This window comes from Primulina eburnea, chromosome 1 (genome assembly GCF_022965805.1).
Source record: "Primulina eburnea isolate SZY01 chromosome 1, ASM2296580v1, whole genome shotgun sequence".
Lineage (NCBI taxonomy): Eukaryota > Viridiplantae > Streptophyta > Magnoliopsida > Lamiales > Gesneriaceae > Primulina > Primulina eburnea.
Window position 1 is genome coordinate 59,207,288 of NC_133101.1, and position 21,791 is coordinate 59,229,078.

At 35.1% G+C, this 21,791-nt stretch overlaps 4 protein-coding genes across 7 annotated transcripts; 2 read left to right on the forward strand and 2 right to left on the reverse strand.

Moving 5' to 3' along the window:
* Positions 1–36: 36 nt before the first annotated feature.
* Positions 37–5,282, reverse strand: LOC140834962 (beta-galactosidase 8-like). 2 transcript variants are annotated; one of them, XM_073200214.1, is made up of 19 exons: positions 5,020–5,281; positions 4,837–4,932; positions 4,519–4,631; positions 4,303–4,369; positions 4,137–4,229; positions 3,854–3,997; positions 3,494–3,582; positions 3,273–3,378; positions 3,109–3,196; positions 2,875–2,993; positions 2,580–2,744; positions 2,215–2,444; positions 2,021–2,130; positions 1,731–1,840; positions 1,539–1,652; positions 1,344–1,445; positions 970–1,184; positions 558–894; positions 37–455 (listed from the first exon to the last, which is right to left on the reverse strand). In XM_073200214.1, exons 1-19 carry the CDS (start codon positions 5,185–5,187, stop codon positions 348–350), a joined length of 2,574 nt encoding a protein of 857 aa, XP_073056315.1. In that variant the 5' UTR covers positions 5,188–5,281; the 3' UTR covers positions 37–347. The 2 variants fall into 2 exon arrangements, with proteins under 2 accessions (XP_073056315.1, XP_073056308.1); XM_073200207.1 differs by having other exon boundaries at positions 1,539–1,840; positions 5,020–5,282.
* Positions 5,283–6,316: 1,034 nt separating this feature from the next.
* Positions 6,317–9,167, forward strand: LOC140834975 (uncharacterized). 2 transcript variants are annotated; one of them, XM_073200225.1, is made up of 4 exons: positions 6,317–6,868; positions 8,095–8,179; positions 8,722–8,763; positions 8,888–9,167. In XM_073200225.1, the coding sequence occupies exons 1-4, from the start codon at positions 6,353–6,355 to the stop codon at positions 8,950–8,952; spliced, it is 708 nt and encodes a 235-aa protein (XP_073056326.1). In that variant the 5' UTR covers positions 6,317–6,352; the 3' UTR covers positions 8,953–9,167. The 2 variants fall into 2 exon arrangements, with proteins under 2 accessions (XP_073056326.1, XP_073056335.1); XM_073200234.1 differs by lacking the exon at positions 8,095–8,179.
* Positions 9,168–9,672: 505 nt separating this feature from the next.
* Positions 9,673–10,996, forward strand: LOC140813245 (fasciclin-like arabinogalactan protein 11). Its single transcript, XM_073171736.1, has one exon. It carries the CDS (start codon positions 10,014–10,016, stop codon positions 10,749–10,751), a length of 738 nt encoding a protein of 245 aa, XP_073027837.1. The 5' UTR covers positions 9,673–10,013; the 3' UTR covers positions 10,752–10,996.
* A 4,088-nt stretch (positions 10,997–15,084) lies between these two features.
* Positions 15,085–17,861, reverse strand: LOC140834986 (zinc finger protein GAI-ASSOCIATED FACTOR 1). 2 transcript variants are annotated; one of them, XM_073200246.1, is made up of 4 exons: positions 17,679–17,861; positions 17,367–17,513; positions 16,861–17,257; positions 15,085–16,540 (listed from the first exon to the last, which is right to left on the reverse strand). In XM_073200246.1, the coding sequence occupies exons 2-4, from the start codon at positions 17,506–17,508 to the stop codon at positions 15,559–15,561; spliced, it is 1,521 nt and encodes a 506-aa protein (XP_073056347.1). In that variant the 5' UTR covers positions 17,509–17,513; positions 17,679–17,861; the 3' UTR covers positions 15,085–15,558. The 2 variants fall into 2 exon arrangements, with proteins under 2 accessions (XP_073056347.1, XP_073056356.1); XM_073200255.1 differs by having other exon boundaries at positions 17,699–17,859.
* Positions 17,862–21,791: the final 3,930 nt, after the last annotated feature.

Consider the following 21,791-nt stretch of genomic DNA (forward strand, 5'->3'; position numbering starts at 1 on the left):
CTAAAATTATTGAAAGATAAAAAAATATATGTTGGAGAAAGATGAAATTTTTTCATTTATCTTGGAAGGAAAACTGTGAATTTAATTGTACTTGTAAGAAACAAAAGGTAAACCATGTACAAGTTAGTACATGGAAGAACATAAAACAAGAAATCTAACATTATTCTCGTCATAATCTTACTCATCTAATTTTCCTGACCACACCAAACAGTCCTCAAGAACAGCTTGAACAGGGCCAGTTTATGTAACAGCCTCAAGTATGAACTAACACTAGAACTGAGAAATGAAAATTTTGATCACCAGCTACTGCTAAGATGCTTCAATCATATTCGAAAACCCGGCACGACTCAACTACATGATGCCTCTACAGCCAAGCTCTTTGTAACATTTGCACAAGGGTCACCAAAAGTATTCACAGAGACCTCAAAACTGCATTTTGCCTTTCCCATGCAGGCCTGCAAAAGAGTTTGTAATCTCAAGTGAGCATAAGACATCCCTACGGGACGTATTTTATGATAACGGAGTGTCGAAAATCAAGGGGAAATAGAAGGACCAACCCGATGAACGATTCGCCTAGCACGTTTGCTCCTGCATCGACCATGTACGAAACTACTGCATGTTCCATGAGGATTTCCGAAGCTAACGAATTGGAGTTCTGATATGACTTGATTAGGGGAGGGACATTGGAGAGAAAGGGTCGGTTTTATATTCTTGTTTTGTAAGTGGTCAGAGCTCCACATATCTAATGGGATTGGGTAATTTTCTGAAACTTTTGAACATATATGTCCTGTTTCTCTAGTTCCAAAAGATATAGCGGTTGGATCGCCACCGGCTTCTTCCAAGAGAACCAGGACGTTTCCGAATGGTTTAAGCCATGATCGTGGGACGTGGTATCTGCAAGATTAAACTCATTAAGACTGCATGAATATTAGTCAGTGGCTAGTAGAAATATAGGTTCTTGTGACTTACTGCTCTTGAGTTGCCTTTCCACAGTTTTTCAGGCATTTGTTTTGGTCATAATTCCCTCTGTAGTCGCATGTATCGGTGCATTTACCATTAGGATTAGCAACATTGGACGGCCAGTATCGTCCAATGCTCTGCCCGTTTACCCAGGCTTGACCCTTTCCCATTCCTGTGAAGTCGATCACAAATGGACTAGTTCCACCAGGAGCAACAAACATTGTCTGGATCAAAAGGGGGGAAAAGATTCACTTCGAATCAGAAAGCCGTAATATAACCAAGAAGTGACACTAGAGAAAGGAGTTTCGAGTTTGCGGAACCGAAGAATATGCAGAACCTATATGCCAAATATATAACTGTCACTCAGAAAGAAATTGTATCACCTTGTACCATGTCAAAGGTTTCTTCTTAGGCAAAACATGCCCGTTAACCCATAGCGGTGAACTTCCTCCAGACAGGCCTAATTCTTCTCCTTTCAAACCAATCTGTTTGGCATATTTCGAAGTAAGAAAATCTCACGATGATAGCATAATTACTTTTAACTTCATTGAATACTACGTAAAGTTGAAGTCCGCAACCTGATATGTCCAAGATTCTGAGGAAAGATCAATGGTTGAGCCATTACTTGAACCTTTCAGCTGCACTGGACCAGTAATTCCAGCTCCCGTTAAATCAAAGAAAGCTCCATAATTCTGGATTAGACATACCATACTATTAGAATATAAATCAACTCGTTGATATTGAAAAATAAAGCTCACAAAATTTGAGACCTTTAGCCCCACTGTCAAACTCAAGAGATCTATTCTATTGTTTCCAGGCTCAAGGGACACCGGAACCTCTAGCGAAGCCGCATTATTGCTGTTGCTGCCTTTTCCACTCCCTACATAACAGTCAGTTAATATTTTAAACACACAAACTCTGGTGAACTTGAAACTCGAAAGAGGACTTTAAAAAGAAGATTTAGATCCTTTTTCATTTGAGCCCCTTTCTCTTGTCGGGTCAGCCCCTGAATGTAAACTATGTCAATGAGCGAGACTAGCTAGTATTATGAGCAAGTAACCTGCAAGCTTTCCATTGACAAATGCATATAGGGCATGACCAAGTGAATCCACGTGAAGTAATATCTGAGATCCATCTCGAAGCAAAGGGTCGTTCCCGTTTATTTGGGTGCTGGGAAACAAGAGAAAAACTTCAAATAGCACTAATCTTTCTCAGCAATTGCATTTTTGTGACCGAGAATATATATATATGTACCTTACAGAATACCATAAGTAGTCGCTTTTATCAGCAGTAGTATTTATCTGCTCCACCAATCCGAGTAATACAAAGGCACTTTTGCTCGAAATGCCCACAGGTTCACGGAACCAACTCCATTGTGAGAAAGGTGGCCCAGAAGTGTTACCATTTTGGTTAGATGCAACAGAATATGTACCATTTTGTGAAGCTTGGTGAATGAACTTTGGTATGGTCGTAGCAGAATTGATCTACCATGAAATAAATTTATACAATCAAGTTCATTCAAGATGCCTCATATAAAAGTCGCGAAAAAAAGGAAAACGAGAGTCAATAGTCTATAATTCTATATTCATTTTTAACAGAAGGGTCAGCGCCAGGCCAACCTTAGCAGTGTTAAATACTACATTCTGACAGTCAGGTAATATGCTAACAGACCAAGCAGGCAAGTCGTAGGAATTTCCATTGAAGCTCACGGTCGCGTCTGTTTGGTTATCCAAATTGGCTAGAAAAGCAGCACATTGCCCTGATTCAGTTTTGTAGACCGTGGCCTGATACAACGGAAATTGCAGATGTTATACCTCAATAAACCTTAACAGGACAAAGCTTTCAAGCAAGAAAATGCCAGCAGTTGTTTTATCAAATCTATGAAATCAATGGATTTGAAAGTTGAAGTTTTACCTCCAAATTTGGGCCAAGAGACGTGGTATTGCCAAACGTTTCTACCATTGGCTCTTCACAAAGCTTTATAGCCTCGTGTAGATCTTTTAAGTGACCCCATTTAGGCTGCCTAAGAAGACCTAATACACGCAGTAATAAACAATAAAATTTTCGTAATTTTCATGATAATTAAATTTAAGTGCTTTGTAGCAACAAAATCATGTTTGCCACAGCAAACTTCAATACGAGGTATACCAAATTCGTCGATTGGAGCATCATAATCATAGCTAGTAGTAATGAAAGGTCCCCCAGACGTCCTGCCAAAGTTGGTTCCACCATGGTACTGCAGAAATGAAACTGAAAGTTTTTGAAAAAGTTCTGATGATCACCAATGACACGATGATGAATATAAAAAGGACCATGTAATAGTTGACTAAGGTTCCATTTAGCTGATAAAATCGTGCAGCACCAAAAGCGACATCTTCTGTAGGTCTGTATGGAATAGGGTCGCCCCACGAAGTGAACCTATCATTTTACAACGCACAATAATTCATAAGCATTGGCGGTTAGAGATAAAACTTCTGGTATATACATATACAAAATTATGACGAAAGACGATACTCAAGGGCTGAAATTTTACCATCCACTCCACAGCTCCGTCCAAAATTTTGGTTTTTTATCAGAGTTTGGGGTAAACTGGTCACAATAAAATCCATTGCAAGTGTTTATCTGCAAGAGTGAAGAACAAGAACAAGAACAAACATGCATTTATTCGGTACATCAAACTCTTGCAACAACGATAATAAGTATGCATTCTATCAATATCAACCAAGATTTCATTGAACAAAGTCAGTATAAAATGATTGCGAACAGATATTGTGTGTCGAACTAAGTTCGCAATTCAAATCTCTGAATCTTCAAAACATTTGGAAAACAAGATCTCTATCAATGTGTTAGACGGTGAGACAGGCCGATAAGAGAAATTATTATTCCAACTCACCATAGGATCAGGTGCATCATTCTGCTGGCACATGACCCAAGGAACCTCTGTGTTCATGGATGTAGCCATCTGTGCAGCCCATTCTATGTAAGTTTTGGCTTGTGAACCATACTCCCAATCAATATTGCCGTACTCATTTTCAATCTGCCATGAAAAAACAATCATTAAGTTCCTCGAAACAAAAGCATCAATACCAGAAAGCCAAAATGACTCCACCTTTCAGAAAACGATTCAGAGATAACAAAAACATGCTTTTTGATATGAATAAATCCTTTAATAATACCTGAGACAATATAATCGGTCCCCCTTGTGATGCATACAGCTTTTCTTGTTGCATCATCCCCACGATCTTAGTCGTAAATCGCTTCATTTCGGCCTAAAAAACAAAAAAGTCATGTAATTTATGCACCAACTTAGTAACTCAATCATAAATACAAGAAACCAATTACCTTGTATGGCTCATTGTCAGTTCTAAGCTTAATACCGGGTATAAAATGCAACCAAATGGGGAATCCACTGTGTTAGAGAAGAAGAGTTAGATCCAATAAATCGTTAGTTAAGCATTAAAAAAAAAGAAACCATTTCATCGAATGCAAGAAAAATCAACAAACATAAAAGTTCAAAATAAACCAAATAACTTAGAGTGGAGACCGTGGAGTGCTTACCCATAATTCCATTCAGCGCATACATAAGGTCCAATCCGGAGATGAACATATAGGCCAGCTTGAGCTACCAACTTTATGAACTTTACCAGATCTTTTCTTCCTGTGAAATCATACTGCGAATATTTCTTCACCAGTCAGTTCGATATGTATAGAATAAACATATATTAACTAGATATTGTAATTCTACAAAGATGGGATCTATGCAATTTTGTTCTCATAGACCATAAGCTAAAATTTGAAAAAACTTTGCATGAATTTGAACATAAACTGAAATGATCACGAAGCCGAAGAGGGCCGGGGAGGGAGAGAAAGAAGAACCTGGCCTCGAACTGGTTCATGCAAGTCCCAGAACGCATAAGTTTCTATTATATCCAGTCCTCCATCCTTCGATTTCTTTATCAAATCCGGCCACATCTGCATGCATGCAAACAAAACAAATTACGTACAAACGCTATAGATTAATTTCTACACACCCATATATCCAAATGATCACACACTCACATCGGGAGTACTCCTAGGATAATGAATGGACCCGGACACCAAAACTCGGCGCTTCCCATCTATCACCAACGCCCGATTATCGTAAGTCACGTTCACAGCTAAACAAAGCGACGCCATGACCGATAACAGTAGAAAAACCAGCACCGGCGCCAGAGATTCGCTTCCCATTTTATGTTTTCTAATAATGCAAGAGGAAGTGTGTTGTGTTTGTTAATCGGGTTGAAAAATTATATACGGCGAAAGAGGTCGTGATTTCTCGTTTTCCTACTTTGTTGAGTTGGTGTCACATTTATATAGTGTGAAGTTTTGTTGTGTTGGCTTTTGTTGAGCGAGTTTCTCTTAATGTCTGGTGCGTTTATTACATTTTCTGTTTTGTTCTCCTCTTGTCCAATTTGTGGCAAAAAGTAGTGAAAAGCGGAAATTCACACGTATTTAATCATTTTTTTCCAAGATTAGGACAAGCATTTATTTTTTTGCTCACTCTAAACTTGGGATTTGGTAATGAGTTCAAGCTAAAAATAATACGCGCTTTTTAAATTCGTGGATTTCGACTATATTTGATTGTTTATAATTAAAAAAATATCAAATATTAAATTTACACCTTAGGTTTTTTATGATGTGGAAATTAAATATGTGATCGTTATTTTTCTTTGTGTATTGAGTAAACTCTCATAGTGACATAATAGTTACAAATCACGCTAGTTTGGTAGGCAAGCCTTGCTTGCCTGAGAAGATGCTGGCAGCGGGAATCGAAATCCTGACAATTGGTCGATTGCTCAACTACTCCATCAACTTGGACATCCCATTCGAGGAAATTCACATCTTACTTACTTACACATTGGTAAATATAAAATATAATAGATTTCAAATGTCTAATAAGCTTGAAATTCATCGTAAATAAGATTAAGGATTTGAAATTGAAATAATTTTGAGTGAAATGCATACTCTAATTTTGATTCAAATGCATTGGATTTAAGATATGGATTTTGGGGAAATAGGAAATGTTTTAATCAAAAAAATTGTTTTTTATTTAAAAATAATTTTGGGGAAACATATCTACTTTTTTATAATGTGTGTATTTGGCGCTAAAGCTGGTTTATCGAATTTTTACGATGAAATGCATATTTTTATGTATTTTTCGAATTTAAATTGTTCATAATTTTTAATTCCATTATATTATTATGATTATTTTCAGTTTGGGTCAAATTTTTGCAAACCTCCTTCTGTGGTCTAAAAAGGCCCAAGAAGAATGGTCCATTAGATAGCCCAATATTAACTATTTGTATTTTGTACTCATTGCCCCTACATTGAGATTTGAGAGCGGTGCTGAAGAATGGCGAAGACGGCGGCGCCAGGAAACCGAAACCTGCGCAAAGAGGAAAATTCCCGTGCCATTTCCAGCACCAATCAAGCTAAAAGAAACGGCAGGAGTAGAACTATGAATGGCCATGTTAAAGATGAAGAGCCTGTGAATGGGCGTATTAAGCGCGAAGAGCCTGAGGATCTTGTGGTGCCATCTTCAAGCACGGAAACTGAAAACGGTGAAGCTGGGGAGTCAATCGAGGAGGTGGAAGAGGGCGGGGGCGGAGAGAATGGAAAAATCGCTTCTGAAGAAGATGAGGAAGAAGTACTTGTTGAAAAGATCAACGGCTATATCAGAAAAGGTAAAAAGGAGGAAGTGAAAAATCAGGGAAAAACGAAAAGGAGAAAGGAAGATGTAGAGGCGGAAGGGAAGATCGATGATGCGTTATATAAGTTTCCCATGAATCGCGTCAGTCGGATTATTCGGAGCGAGATTTCGAATGTTCGACTCTCACAGGAGGCGGTTTTCGTCATTAACAGAGCTTCGGTATGTCTTTTAATCAATTCCAACCTCTGTTTTTGGGGTTTGGATTGAAGTTTTCTTGATGTTCGGTGCGAAAAATTGTCTCAAGTTTAATTTTTTGGGGGGATTTGATGGCCTTCATGAAAGGACTGCTCCATCAAAGTGTGTTTTCTGGTTAGACTTTAGAGGAATTCTTTTGTAATAAGTCATCATGATATTTGGTTCAAATTGATAGTTGAGCTGCAGATGTGTTGTAAGTTGTTGGCGGATTCTGGGTAAAAATGACTTAGGCAACACACAATAAGTTATCATGATATTTGGTTCAAATTGATAGTTGAGCTGCAGATGTGTCATGTGTTGTAAGTTGTTGGCGGATTCTGGGTAAAAATGACTTAGGCAACACACATTTTTCATTCTAATGTAGTTATTCAAAGATTCTTATGCATAACATATTTGTATAGATGCATTCTCGTGTGAGGTCGGATTTCTGCCATTTTAAAGTGTACTATGGCTAATGTGTACATTCTCTTTTTTCAGTTGGAGATCAAACAGACCTTAGGAATCGTTTCTTTTGATACGATGTTTCTATTTTTGTAAATTCCATGCAATACCTTTTTGTCTTAGAGTTCTATGTGCGACTCTGCAATGAACTTGCATTTGAAACCCTTTCTGGAAAGGAGTTCACAAGTGTTGATGATTAAAGAGATTCAACTAATTGAAGGGAATCCCTTTCTCGATTATCCTTTTTCCACAATTTATTGGCGAAGATATTTGGAAATGTTGTTTGGTATGTTGAATTTTTCCCTGGAAATGCGATCAATATGGACAAGATATATAGAAGCTTGAAAAGAATTATTTTAAAATGTATGCTTGAATCGAGTCTTGGGGTACAGAATGATGAACACGGTTCCCCAAGTGAACTTGGAAAAATGCAGAAACGTCTGGATTATATTGTTTTGTTATTTTCAGTTAAATTTCTTCATCTTATTGTGCTTGAAATTTATCTGCTTATTTTTGGTACAGTTACTCTATGTATTTGAGTTCTTTGCCTAGACCTGATGAAATACGTATGATGCTACTTAATAGCTTTGCTTCTGATTATAATTTTTGGTTGGCAATAATCATTTTTAGTAAATGTTGATCATTTGGTAATAATTTGCAATTTTAGAAGGGCTTAAAGCTTCAATTTAGATTTGATTTTGAACTCTTTGAACCAACTGTTTATGACCCATAGTGCTCATCGATTGCAGGAGAAGTTTCTTGAACTATTCAGCAGGGAGGCTTATGCTTGTGCATTTCTCGATCGCAAAAGTTATATAGCATACGACCATTTATGTAATGCTTCCCTCTATAGTTTTGTTGGATATGCTCATCATTGAATTTGAATTTCAACTTTTTTATGGAAAATTCAAGATTTAATGTCTATGTTGTCAATATTCAATATTTTTTTAAATCAGTATGTTTTTATTTAGTTATGAAATTAAATGATTTAATTGTTTGAGATTCAAGATTTGAAATGTTTTTTGAGTCACTATTATTTCTGAAGGTCATCCAGAAAATGGCTGTTACTACCGTTATAGAGTGATAATTTCTTGCTAGGTCACATTTTCTAGAAGTGCCACTAATCATTTTGATGCTATGTCAGTGTTTGATGCATATGGAACATATATATAGAATACAACATTCTTTACCTGGGTTTAGGATATCGCCTACATTAAAATGTTTACTCACATTTTCTGCACAAAGGTTCAAATAAGACCTATTAAAGTTGTCAGAACCTTTTTTTAGTGGTATGGTATATTTTAATTTATTCATCAGTTGTAGCCAAATTTTACTTTATTTCAGTGTATTGATTTTCTTCTGTAAAATTTGTGCAGCTTCTGTTGTTTCTAAACGAAAGAGATTTGACTTTGTCTCCGGTATGGTGCTTTCCCTTTCTGTATAACAAACTCCTACAAGTTAGCAACATCTCATGTTCTACTTTAATTGTTGCCTGATCCTTGTTGATTCATTTCCATATCTTGAAACTATGTTTGCAATTAGATTTCATTCCCGAGAGAGTGAAGGCCGAGGACGCCTTAACACAGATTTCAGAGTCGGAGAAGTAAATCTGTTGGAATCTGGATAGCAGAAGTCTGATACTTGTTTTGTAGGATCTAATTGAGCGCCTTTCTGCATTTTTGTTCTATACTTGACGTGATGGAAGAATAGTTCCCGGTGTTAGTACACATACATATTTTTTAAATTAGTTTCTTCTTTTTCAAGAATATGTAAGCCCTCATATCCCGTTCTTAATTATATACGTGCAATATATTTCATTTTATTATGTGCTCTAATACAATGTATAGTCCTCGAAGACCAATCTTATATAATATAATATGATGTATTAGCATTAATAATCTTCGGTCTGTATTTTTGCTCCATCTACCTTCTCCATTAGTCATTCTTTGCATATACTTGTTAAGCATGACTTGTTCAACATGGGAATCACATAAAAAACAATTGCTTCTGATAATTTTAATTGTTGGACTTCACTATCCATAATGATTGGGATTGGTTCAGATTTTATGTTCTAGTGCTGTATCAATTATTTAATTAAATCAAGTCATATAATTTGTGAGAAAATTGTCAATTTTGAGGGGTGGAAAAAGGAATCGCATTAACATCAGACACAATATTGCAGCTGTATGCAGGTATAACCATTGAAGGACAGTAAATTCTGAAGCCTGCCTCAACCAAAAGTACAATTAAAACCAATATCTGTACAAGGAAAAAAAATCATTCGTGCATTTGAGCCACTTATAATCTCCTCGATTTCCTGCAATTCTGAGCAATCCATATGTCTACTCTGTCTCCCCAGTCCTTTGTGCTGACAAAAATTGAGTTGAATATTATTCTAAATGGAAAATTTTCAAATTAAATGATTATATATTTATAGCATGAAGGACTAGCTTTTAAAATGGGCCAATGCAATTGAACACAATAGTTGCTAATAATTGCAATTTGTAACCGATACTTCAACCTCTTACCAACCATGTAGGGTGCGGTCCACCTCATTTTTGTAACTAAAAAATGCCACTTCACCAAACAATTCAATTCCCATAAAACCTTTACTCCCTTCTCTTCAAATTCACACCACCTTCTAATCTCTCCATTCTACACTAAAGAAATGGACCAAAAGATCACTTTGATTTCTATCCCATATGCATTTTCTCTACTGCTGCTCCTCCAATGCACCAAAATCTTAGCTCAGCCACCGGCCACCTCTCCCTCTGGTCCAACCAACATAACTAGAATCCTCGAAAAAGCTGGCCAGTTCACCACGTTCATCCGTCTCCTACAAATCACACGAGTAGGAGATCAAATAGATGCCCAACTCAACAACTCAAACCAAGGTTTAACCGTCTTTGCGCCAACCGATAATGCCTTTTCGAGCCTCCAACCGGGCACCCTCAACACTTTAACCAATCAAGATAAGGTGGCGTTGGTCCAGTTTCATGTCCTTCCCACTTTCCTATCCATGTCACAGTTCCAAACTGTGAGCAATCCGCTGAGAACTCAGGTCGGGGACACCAGAAAGGGGGAGTTCCCATTGAACGTCACAACTTCAGGAAATCAGGTTAACATTTCCACCGGTGTCAGCGATGCAACATTGAGAAACACCGTGTATACGGATAATCAGCTGGCGGTGTATCAGGTGGACAAGGTTCTTCTTCCTTTGAGCATCTTCGGTCCGTCTTCTCCTGCTCCGGCTCCGGTGGCGGAGGGTACTGAGAATAAGAAAGCGACCGGTAGCCCATCGGCTGCTGTTACTGATTCTCCAGCTGATTCTTCGTGGGCAACTGGTGATCCTGTGCACGGCGTGGTGGCCTTTGGAGCTGCCTTGATTGGAATATTTTGTTTGTGACCAATTTTAAGGCGCTGTTGCTGTTGAAGTATGTGAGCCTAATTTTCCGAAGATGTGATGTGGTTTGGGCTTGGATTCGAAAGTGAAGTAATGGGCTGAGTTCAGGCCCAGTTTAAATTTCCTTGATAATTGAATCTAAATTTTATAACATCGAGTCAATTTTCTCCATTAATTTTTCCCAATTTAACTGTTTTTTTTTTACGTACTTGCGACTTGTGTATTGTGATATCATTATGTTTATAAAGGGATTTGTTTGAAATAATCGATCTGCTTAGTTGTTTGAAGCTCCTTATAAATCTTGATGACATTATTAACTGATTTATGAGTAAGTATATTGTGAAATGGTATCGTGAGTTTATATTTATGAGACGAGTCGATCCGGTTCATACTCGAAGTGAAAAAATAATATTTTGATATAAAAATCAATATTTTCTCATGTGTTGATGATGTCCGAGATCCGTCTCACGAAATTGTACCATGAGAAGATCTCATAGAAATTTTGGGTTGATTTATTATAAAGTGGGATAATTTGATGTATTTTAGGACATCGTTTGGTTCGATTAGTAGGTTCGGCCAGTATGATATATAACCAGCAAATAGTTATTGAATGAAAAATGGTTAGATTTTATAACATAAGATAAAAATGTAACAATTAAGTGAAACATGCATCCTATCAACCGAGTCAACAAGTACTTGAGTAAAGAGATATTATGTCTATATTTCAAATGTGTTAAAAAATGCTAGGATAAGGCATTTGGGCTTAATGGCAATTTTGCCATTTTCAGCCCGATGCAGAAACTGCTTCGCCCTATCGATAGTATTTAAATTAAAATTCCAAAATCTTCTATTTGTTTTGACTACTTTCATTCAGAACGTTACCTGAATGTTACTTTAGCACTTCGTTAGGACCACTACAATAAAAAAAATATCACGACTTTTCAAAGTTCATATTGCTCATCTAGAAGCTAAAATTACAAACAAGACACGAATACGTGACCTAGAAGATTATGACATAAATAAATATCAAAAGACGAACTACTCAAGCGAAAAGAAGAGAAATTCACACTAGATGTTGCCAGTCAAGGAGCCAGAAATATGGTTCTGTCCGGGTTAGAATTTTAAACTCTAAAATATTTTAATATTTTAAATTGATTTATCCGGGTCAATATCATATTAATCAAAAATTATACAAAATTTACATATAATTTTTTTAAAAAAAAAAATTGGACCATAGCCTGGGTACATAAGCATGTGGCTCCGCCACTGGATGCTGCAACATCTATTATGAGATTAGCCAAAACATAAGTCCATTCCTACTATCTATCTCAATCAACCTTTGAGATCGCGGGTCCTGGACATAATAATTTGAGAAAGAAAAATAGACCAAATATTCAGACTCACATGATTGACCGAAACAAGAAAAATATAAGACTATGTATAGTATTCATCAGGAAAAGATTAACAAGACGTAACAAAAAAAAATCAATGCCTGCTAATGGCATCAGTGTACCAACAGCAATCATAATTTCAATAGATAAATTGAGAGGCAAAGAAATAAATGAGGACAAATTAGGAGACCCCAAGACCCACAAGGAGGAAGATACACCTGAAGTGCCAAAGGATGACAAACCTATATGTGAAAAAGCTGACACATCATGAGGCTATGAAGCGAGGAACTGTTGAAACTACTCAAACATGTACAGATCCAAAGACAGTACAGCCACTACGTTGTGGTGGATGTCCAATGATTTGGTAGATTACCAGATTTCCATGGAGTGTTATGATATGGCAGTTGTTACTGCTATGGTTTCAATGGAGTGTTATATAGTCGTCGTTTGTTGTTTCTGCTTTGATTTTCCATTGTTGGAAATTTGAATAAAAATTACATGTCTTGAATGTGGGAGTGCCTTTTGGTTCTCCACATTCTTGAGTTGGTTGTGGCTCATTATTGTGGAGTGTCTTTTGACTTTCCACATTCTTGAGTTACTTGAAAACTTGTGGCTCTTCATATTCTTGAGTTAATGGGAAGATTAATTGAGTTAATTAATCTTGCATGACTCTTGGTATGCTTTTTGGGGGCTTATAAATAGTGTGCTCATTTCCCCATTTTCAAGAGGATGAAAATCTTTTCTCTCAAGTATTCTCTTGCATTTCATATTGTTAGCTTTTCTTTTGGCCTCCGTTAAATCTCGGTGATAAAGTAAAGGTGCGCTTTCAGTTCGTCGTAGTAGTGTCTCGTGCTAAGTCACTGCTGGTTGTTCCGTTGTATCCTGGGAAACAGACGTCCAAGTTCATCCTCGAAGCACATCCCAGAGGGGACGAATCTGTTTTAAGGACACTGTATTTTCATACAGGCCTCGGTTTGTTTTATTTTAAGCATTGTGCTACTGTTTTGTTCATACTACTAGTTCGTTGGTTTTAGTATACCTTTCTGTTTATTCCATACATTTTGTATAACATCCGTTACTCAAGAATAGTGGACATTGAGCTTTCCAGTGCCCCTATACTTTACAAAAATCACACTCATCTTTAGAGACATTCATATTTGACCCGCTTTGGTGATTATCTTGATGTCGTTGAGGAGCTGCAAAGATTGTGTAATTGGGATTGCCTCCATGTCAACGTGAGATTTTAGATGGATCCTCTCAGCTAACAATTTTCTTACAACCAAGTCAATTAAAGAAGAGGGCTTTGATGAAGAATTAGCCCACGTAAACCCTTAAAATCAATCCAAAGTACCATAAAATTTGTACCAAGTGTTGTTCATCTCTCCGGACAATATAAGGTGATAATGCTTACAATTATGCAGATTCTGTTAACTCCATGTTGATCCCAGAATGTCTACATGGCAGAATAAAAATCTTGGGTGCTCATATATTTCTACTGAATGGCACAAATCGACTGAATTTTATCACCCAAGTGTTGAAAGCTAAGGCACAATTTTCATAACATAACCTCAATACGAATACTTGTTTTCATCCAATTGATCACCAATCGACTGAAAAAAATTGTCTTTATGAGTAGTCATGATGCCAAAAACAAACAAAATTGAAAATATTTAAAACTAAAATGCAGAGAAGAAATCGTAAGAGATTAGAAAACAGAAAATGTACCGATGAGAGAAAGTGTACGAGTACACCAGAAAATTCCATGAGATAGAGGCTATGGATGTGATTAACAGTTTTTCTTTGTAACTAGCAAATCCATGAGATAAAGCTCTGATATCATGAATAATCTGAGAGTGAGAACTTGAGTTACAGTCTTATCAACTCAATAATTAAGTTTCAAATAATGTGGTTTATATAGTTAGGATAAATTACAAAAGGAAAAAAGACTAATCTACCCTTTAGAATATAATCTAACAACAATAATAAAATTAACAGAGTTGAGGATATAATGGTTTTAGATACACAAATTTCATATTTTAGAAAATGATCAGTCTAATTAACATGTTGTATTTTTTTAAATCACGATAGAACTCGTAGTCGTTACACTTCAATGCATGCTGAATTAAAAAATCAGGCTAACACATAGCTTCTAACAATAAATAAATATTATTGTTTGAAAAATATGAATCGACGTGAAAATTTTTGCTAACTATTGTTTGCTCAATATTTTGTAAAACTACCAGAACATACCCTAACAAAAAAATATTAAATAAAAATTCATGTTACAACACGTAGTGTATAATTTAATATTAAATCTCTATGTGACACATACCATATCTCATGTGACATTTATTTCTTTTTGTAAGACCAAGCACGTTAAAAATAATTAGTTTCATAAATAATGACAATGGCATGTGGGATTCAAATTAAAATTTTATGTTTTCTTTAGTATTGATATATATAATAAAGTTAGCAAAAACTTGTGTGAGACGGTCTCACGGGTCATATTTTGTGGGATAGATCTCTTATTTGGGTCATTCATGAAAAATTATTATTTTTTATGCTTAGAGTATTACTTTTTATTGTAAATATCGGTAGGGTTGACCCGTCTCATAGATAAAGATTCGCGAGATCGTCTCACAAGAGACCTACTCATAAAGTTTCATATTTCAACAAATAATTATAAAATAAATAGGTAAGAACACTGTCATTTATAATTAGTGATAACTTTTTGTGAACGACTAATTTATTATAAACTCATTTAAATAGAAAGTGCTTATTAATTGAAAATCCACATGAATATATATCTTTGTCGACATATAAACAAGAACTATAAAAACTAAATTGATTAAATATGAAGTTCGAGATCTAATTATAACAAATTTTCGTTTAAAAAAATAAAGTTGACTCGTCTTGAAATGTGTCCGACAAATGATTCCATAGTTTAACAAATTATATGCCCTCTCCTTTACGTCCATGCTAATAATGCCAAGAAATTGGCAAGCTTGAGGCAGGTTCTCACATGCAAAAATCTCTTTTCGACATGCATAAAATCACACTCCATACATAATACTGACCCCCAATAATCACATGCGCACAGTGTTCTTGTGGTCCATTATATTAATCGATCATCAAACCCTAGGAAAGCTGAAATATTTAAGCTAGTTTTTTAATTCATCGGCAAAAAGAAAGCTTTCTACGTGCAGTAAAATATGAATTTGATTCTGTCTTGTGATTGCCAAGTCACCTTTTTGTCACGTCTCCTCCAACATGCAGTGTCCCCCTCTCTTCTCTGACAATTCACAAGATCTCTTCTGTTTTTCAGGTACTGTACTCCTGCTTAGGGAATAAGGAAGCTTTTTTGTCTTGGGATTTTTAACCCCCGGTAAGTTTTCATGGTTTTTACCATTCATGGGAGCTCAGTTATTCCGGCTATAATGTCTCAAATCCATGGAAGAACCCATGGTAGCGAATTTCGCTAGTTCATCCCCTCCTACTCCGAGAAAATCCCTGGTTAAACTGCTTTCTGCTTCGATTACTGCGCTTGATTGGGCTTGTTTTCCTTTGTTGTTTGTGAGTATGATTAGAGGATCTGAGTTCATTCTTGAGCTGTCCATTAATGCATTACTGGACTCGAAAAGTCCAGGGACGTCTCCACCATTGTTGGAGTTCAGTGTTGAAGCAGAAGTGGAAGCCATTAATCCATTCAAATTTTCGGGTTTCCTACGATTCATCTGACTAACTTCATTTCTTGGCTGGTTCAAGGGATTGAAGTTTCCTAGACTCGAGAAGTCTGAGCTCATCAGCCCGAAACTGTTGCCAAAAATGGCTGAATTATTGCTTCTGGTTGATCCCATTTGAGCTGCTTTCTGCAGTAAAGCGGTAGCTGACATTGGAGCCGGTGAATGATTTGTTTCTTGCTGATTTTGGCTGCTAGTGCTGTAGTAAAGTGAACTTATAGCTTCACACATATTATTACCTTTGTCTTCCTCCTCTTCTTTTAAAGCTCCCGATGAGCTGTTGATCAACCACTGGTTCTGCGAGGCGGCGGCCATTTGCACTAATTCAGGCAAGGTGGTTGAACTCGATGCCAATAAATTTGCATCCGAAGAACTTGAATTTTGAATGGGATTCAGATTGAGATGAGGACTTGTATTGTCTAGCCACATGGGAAGTCTTGGTTTCTGAAAATTATCAATACTCAGCTGGTTTCCTGATTCTAATCCTGCAAGTTCAGGCCTGAACATGGTGGCAAATTGGGAATTTGCAGCATTGTGATGATTATTGTTCAACAATAATTCGTTTCTCAGGTTCAAATTTACTGAAGGAACTGGAGTGAATCTTGCACTTTCCTCCGCTAATGCATCGCAGAAGGCTCTATGTGTGATGAAGCTGTCCTTTCTGTAACATAGAAATAAGGAAATTGCTCTCATTACTAATTTTAATACCTCTACGGTTTCCAAGAAATGGGAGCAGAATTGATTATGGGATTCAAGATCCTAGTTTTAAAAGGAAAGATTTTCCAATACATAGGGAGATTCCTTCATCCATTCAAGTCTCTAGCTCAGTGCCATTAATTTCAGATGTGCATTTATTCTCACCAAACCAAGAATATATTAAATTCCATGTGTGACTTCCATTTAACAGAACCACACGGTGCATGACAGAGAAATTTGAGAGATAATATTTTGTGTCTTCAAGAAACATGGCATAATCAATACCTGGAGAAGAGTGTTCCGCAGTCACATTTGTACTCTCTTGTTCCACAGATCTTGCTGTGAGCTTTCCAATCAGACTGAACAGCATATTTCTTTGCGCATTTCTCACACTTCCATTTCTTCTCGCCATGTTTTCTGCTGTAATGCTTCTTGATTCCTGTCAAATCCCCTAGTGCCCTTGAAGGGTCATGGTGGACACAAGTTTTTTCTGGGCAAATGTAAACTTTCTTCACTACTTCTTTGTTTGTTCTTTGCTTAAGCTTCCATGGAAGATTGTGCCCTCTTCTGTGAAGCTGCAGATTCTGGTCTCTCTGAAAACCCTTGTTGCAGATTTCACAGATGAATCTGTTCGTTGCCATTAAAGACTTTGGAGACAGTGCTATCACTTCTGCATCTGGATCTGAATACATACGTCTTATTCCAGCATTTCAAAGAACAAGAAAAACAGACGAAAGAATATATTTTCTGGGGGATTTGAAATTTATTTTTCTTATATAAGTTATGCTTGCCTGGTGTTCCGGGTAGATTTCTTTTCCTCTTGGATTGATTTGAACTAGGGTTTGAATCATTACTAGGGTTCATATGAACAGGATCTTGAATAAACCCTCTAATGGAAGTAGGAACAGCAGAAAGCCCATCATCAGACATCATTTTTTCTGCAGAAAAATCCTTAAACTCTGAACAAAATCAAGTATTAATTAACTAATTAATACTCCAAAGCTCAAAAGCATGTAAGAGTTGTTGTGTCTGTTTGTGTGTGTGTGTGTGTGTGCGTGTGTGTGCTTTCACTCACGAACAGGAACAAGAAAACAAAGGATTACTTGTCGAAATGGCCAAAAACCTGAAGAATTTCTTGACCCGTTTCCCTCAAAACAAAGCAAAAAGGATCAAAAGGTCAAGAAACTAAATTTACATGAGGGAAGCTGCAGCAGAGATTTCAGTATTTTTCTTGCATGTTAGCAGAAAATAATAATGAAACATTGGAATGAAACCTAGCTTAAATGGAGATTCTTTTTCTTCTTTTTTTTTGGCCCTGTTTCTTTCACCTTATCTCTTACACGGCTGTTGCCTCTGAAAAGCTGGTTAGCCATAGACTCACCTGGACCACTCTCCCTTTCTCTGTGTGTCACTTTCCAACATTTTATTTTATTTTTTTACGACATTATTATTAGAATTGTCGAAATTTTCATTTTTTTTAATCAATATGTGTCAATATATATTTTGGATAATATTCGAAGGAATATCTGTGTATACATAATTAGTTGACAGCACAATAGTTACAGTTTACTGTAAATATATTGTACCATAAAATTAGCATATACTATATATCAAAATTTCAATTTTGAATCAATTAAACTCGAGAATATTCAAATTTTATTATATTTTTATATTAGGTAAGGGTTTCTTACACGTGTCTCGAACTCGAGTCCACCGAGCCAATCGGCACTCGAACTTTAACTAAATCAACCATCAATTGTGTTCATCATCCCGAGAAAATAGTCACCTAGTGGACATGATGAAATATCAAATTGTATATCAATATCAACTAGATAAATGTCACAACAGCGGTAGACACAGAAATGAGCACAGTTAGTGTATATAAATATAATTTTTCTACGTTGACCATCAATCATGTCATTCACCTATTTGATATAATTTTGCTATGTGTCCACGAATGAGATGTCATTCACCTATTAGATATACAATTTTGAGATTCATTACATCTAATTGTTCAGTATCATCTCATTGATGAGCTAACACGTAGGCAAATGTTGCCTATGTATTAGATCACCAATGAGATGATATATACTAAACAATTAGATGTAATTTTATGTTGCCTATGTATTAGATCACCAATGAGATGATATATACTAAACAAGTAGATGTAATAAAATAATTATATATATATATATATATATATATATATATATATATATATATATATTATTTATTTATTAACGCTACCTACTTTATATACGCAGACTTAGGTAGGTCAGAAAAAAGATTTCAAAGAAAAAAAAGTAGAGAGGCTTTTACGACAATGATTAAGCCATCATAGTTTTCTGAGACCATTTTTGCATACTCAATAAAATAAATTAATCAACCGTATAAATATTTGTGTATAGATTCGTATGTACATATTTTTATATTGTAGTAATATTCTAAATTTTATTCCATCTGTCCTTTTCTAATATTATTGTATATATCCGCTATTTTATATAATAATTTAATGAGTTTGATCCATGGATTAAATTTAAAAGCTTTTACTGAGATAAATGTTCAAATTTTTTATGGTATATAGCTTAATATTATTTTTAAAAAAATTTAAGAAGCTATTATATATCTTATTTATTTATTACGCATTTATCTTGTCCCGTGAGCTACCGAGGGAAGTAGATTCAGTGGGGAGTAGTGGCTGGAGTCCCCACATTTACAGTTAAAAGAAAGAACAGAAAAAAGAAAGACGGTCGGGTCGTAGCATGAATATTCTATCTTATTTTTATAAAGAGAAATTACAAAATTTTTTTAATATAGCAACGAATACGTTTTATATTATTTTTATCATGTTATCAATCAATTTTAGATTTTAATATATTAATTTGTACTTCTTTTCAATTTTAATCATTTTTCGTCGATTAACATGAAGTGCGTGTTGAATTAGTGTTTTGGTTTGGTGATCGGTTCGTGTTATAAACTTTTGGGATTTAATCGGCACGCGGGAAAGTAGAGTAAATTATAAGGATTGAATCATTAAATATTCCGAAATTTCATTATTTTTATACCTTTCTTTGACTGTTCGTTCACTCCTATTCAATGAATTTAATCGAATGCAATCTAATGTTCTTTGTAAAGATCAAATACGAAGTTAAGAATGTGAGTCTAAGTCGGCTCTTAGAATCTTGATCAAGTATAAGTCTTTTTTTATTGTGTTTGGGCCCAAATTGTGTGAAAGCTATATTGAAAGCCGGCTACATTTTGTGATTAAATATATAAAAATATAATTGTTTTTACATATTTATATTTATATATGAATATTATTAGTTTTGTTTAAAAAAAATATTCATTATTTTATCCTTAACATCTCTAGCTTTCAGATATTATATTTAAATTATTTTCTGACTTGAGCGTCAGTGTTTATGTCGAGAAAATCTTGCCGCCTCTTACGTTTGTTCATGACATAAGTGAAAAAGCCCAAAATTTTTTCTTTGTCGGCTACTTAGACCCTTTGACGAATTAGCTGGAGTACAAGTCTAGAATTATTTGGATATGTTTACGAACTTGCAAAGTTAATAAATACGAGCATGCAAGTTCAATTTATTATCTAAAATTGGTAAACAATTAATTTATGAATATAACTTGTGAGATCAAGTTTTGAATATCTTTATTTTGAACTTGATCAACATCGAACTTTTTAAAATTTGGTGATAGATCGATTTGTTTGGTTTTGAGATAAAACTATATATTTTAATATTAATTAAAAAAATATGACTTCATAACTCGTTGATACAATATGGAACGTAGTTGATTTGAGCTTATATATATTGAGGGAAAAATTTGTGTGAGATGGTCTCACGGTCGTATTTTGTGAGACGGAGGATATCTTATTTGGGTCATCCATGAAAAATTATTAATTTTTTTGCTAAGAATATTACTTTTTATTGTGAATATCGGTAGGGTTGACCTGTCTCACAGATTATGATCCGTGAATTCGTCTCACAAGAGACCTACTCATATATTGAAATCGAATTTTATAAATTCGTAAAGTTTTTAACCGTAGATAATCAAATGGGGTGATCAGTATAATATAGATAATAAGAAATTGAAAAATATATGGTATGCAGTTTTAATAATATATCAAAATTTTCTTATGGAAAATAAAGTTTATGTGGAACTATATTAAATAGAGATAAAAACTTGTGTGAGACAGTTTCAGGAGTCGTATTTTTTTTGACGAATCTCTTATTTGGGTTATCCATAAAAAATTATTATGTTTTATGCTAATATTATTACTTTTTATTGTGAATATCGATAAGGTTGACTCGTCTCATAGATAAAGATTCGTGAGACCGTTTCACGAGAGACCTACTCTTAATTAAAATATAAAAGTTTAAAAATATTAATAATATCTTGGCAAAAACTTGTGTGAGACGGTCTCACATATCGTATTTTGTGAGACAGATAACTTATTTGAGTCATCCATGAAAAAATATTACTTTTTTATGCTAAAAGTAATACTTTTTATTATGAATATCCTACTGACCCGTTTAACAGATAATGATTTTTGATATCGTCTCACAAAATACCTACTTTAATATCTCATGTTATAAGTGGTTAGATCATTTAAAAATTTAAAAATATGGATAAATAAATAAAAGGTTGATAAGAAAATAAGACAAGACACGCACGTTTCTCTAAAGAATCTTTTTTGGCAAACCTAGCTTTCATGGAGTCTTCTCCTTTGTGATCAATTAATTCCAGTAATATGAGCCGCTCGATCTTGGACACGTGGACAAGAAATTTGAAATTAAATGTTCCCTCGTGTCCTTTTTTAATAATTTACACGTCAGATATACAATGATGTCATCAGAAAAAAATCAATAAAATTGTCGAATAAGGCTAAAATATCTTACTAAATCTGAAATTTGACAATACTGATAATCAATTATTTGTTCAAAGCTATCTAAACATGATTTAATTATTCGAGTAAAATAAATATCAGTTATATGTCAATTACAAATAAATATGGTAATTAGATTGTTTGAATGATTAAAGCATTTTTATAAGGTGTGATGTAGTTTAATAATACAATTTTCACATATCAAACCCTTGGAGCATATAGAAACATATACCCAGGTGTGTGTGGAATCAGTCATGACTAAAAAATTAGAGGTTAAAACTTGTGTGAGGCGGTCTAATGAGTCGTATTTTATGAG

Coding starts and splice junctions, on each gene's coding strand:
- LOC140813245 (XM_073171736.1), top strand. CDS start 10,014: ATGGACCAAAAGATCACTTTGATTTCTATCCCATATGCATTTTCTCTA.
- LOC140834986 (XM_073200246.1), bottom strand. CDS start 17,508: ATGATGTCTGATGATGGGCTTTCTGCTGTTCCTACTTCCATTAGAGGG. Junction 17,258..17,366: donor AAATCTACCCGGAACACCAG/GCAAGCATAACT, acceptor GTATGTATTCAG/ATCCAGATGCAGAAGTGATA. Junction 16,541..16,860: donor TGCGGAACACTCTTCTCCAG/GTATTGATTATG, acceptor TCTATGTTACAG/AAAGGACAGCTTCATCACAC.
- LOC140834962 (XM_073200207.1), bottom strand. CDS start 5,187: ATGGGAAGCGAATCTCTGGCGCCGGTGCTGGTTTTTCTACTGTTATCG. Junction 3,379..3,493: donor ACGGAGCTGTGGAGTGGATG/GTAAAATTTCAG, acceptor GTAAAATGATAG/GTTCACTTCGTGGGGCGACC. Junction 2,994..3,108: donor TGCTCCAATCGACGAATTTG/GTATACCTCGTA, acceptor TGCGTGTATTAG/GTCTTCTTAGGCAGCCTAAA.
- LOC140834975 (XM_073200225.1), top strand. CDS start 6,353: ATGGCGAAGACGGCGGCGCCAGGAAACCGAAACCTGCGCAAAGAGGAA. Junction 6,869..8,094: donor TCGTCATTAACAGAGCTTCG/GTATGTCTTTTA, acceptor CATCGATTGCAG/GAGAAGTTTCTTGAACTATT. Junction 8,764..8,887: donor GAGATTTGACTTTGTCTCCG/GTATGGTGCTTT, acceptor GTTTGCAATTAG/ATTTCATTCCCGAGAGAGTG.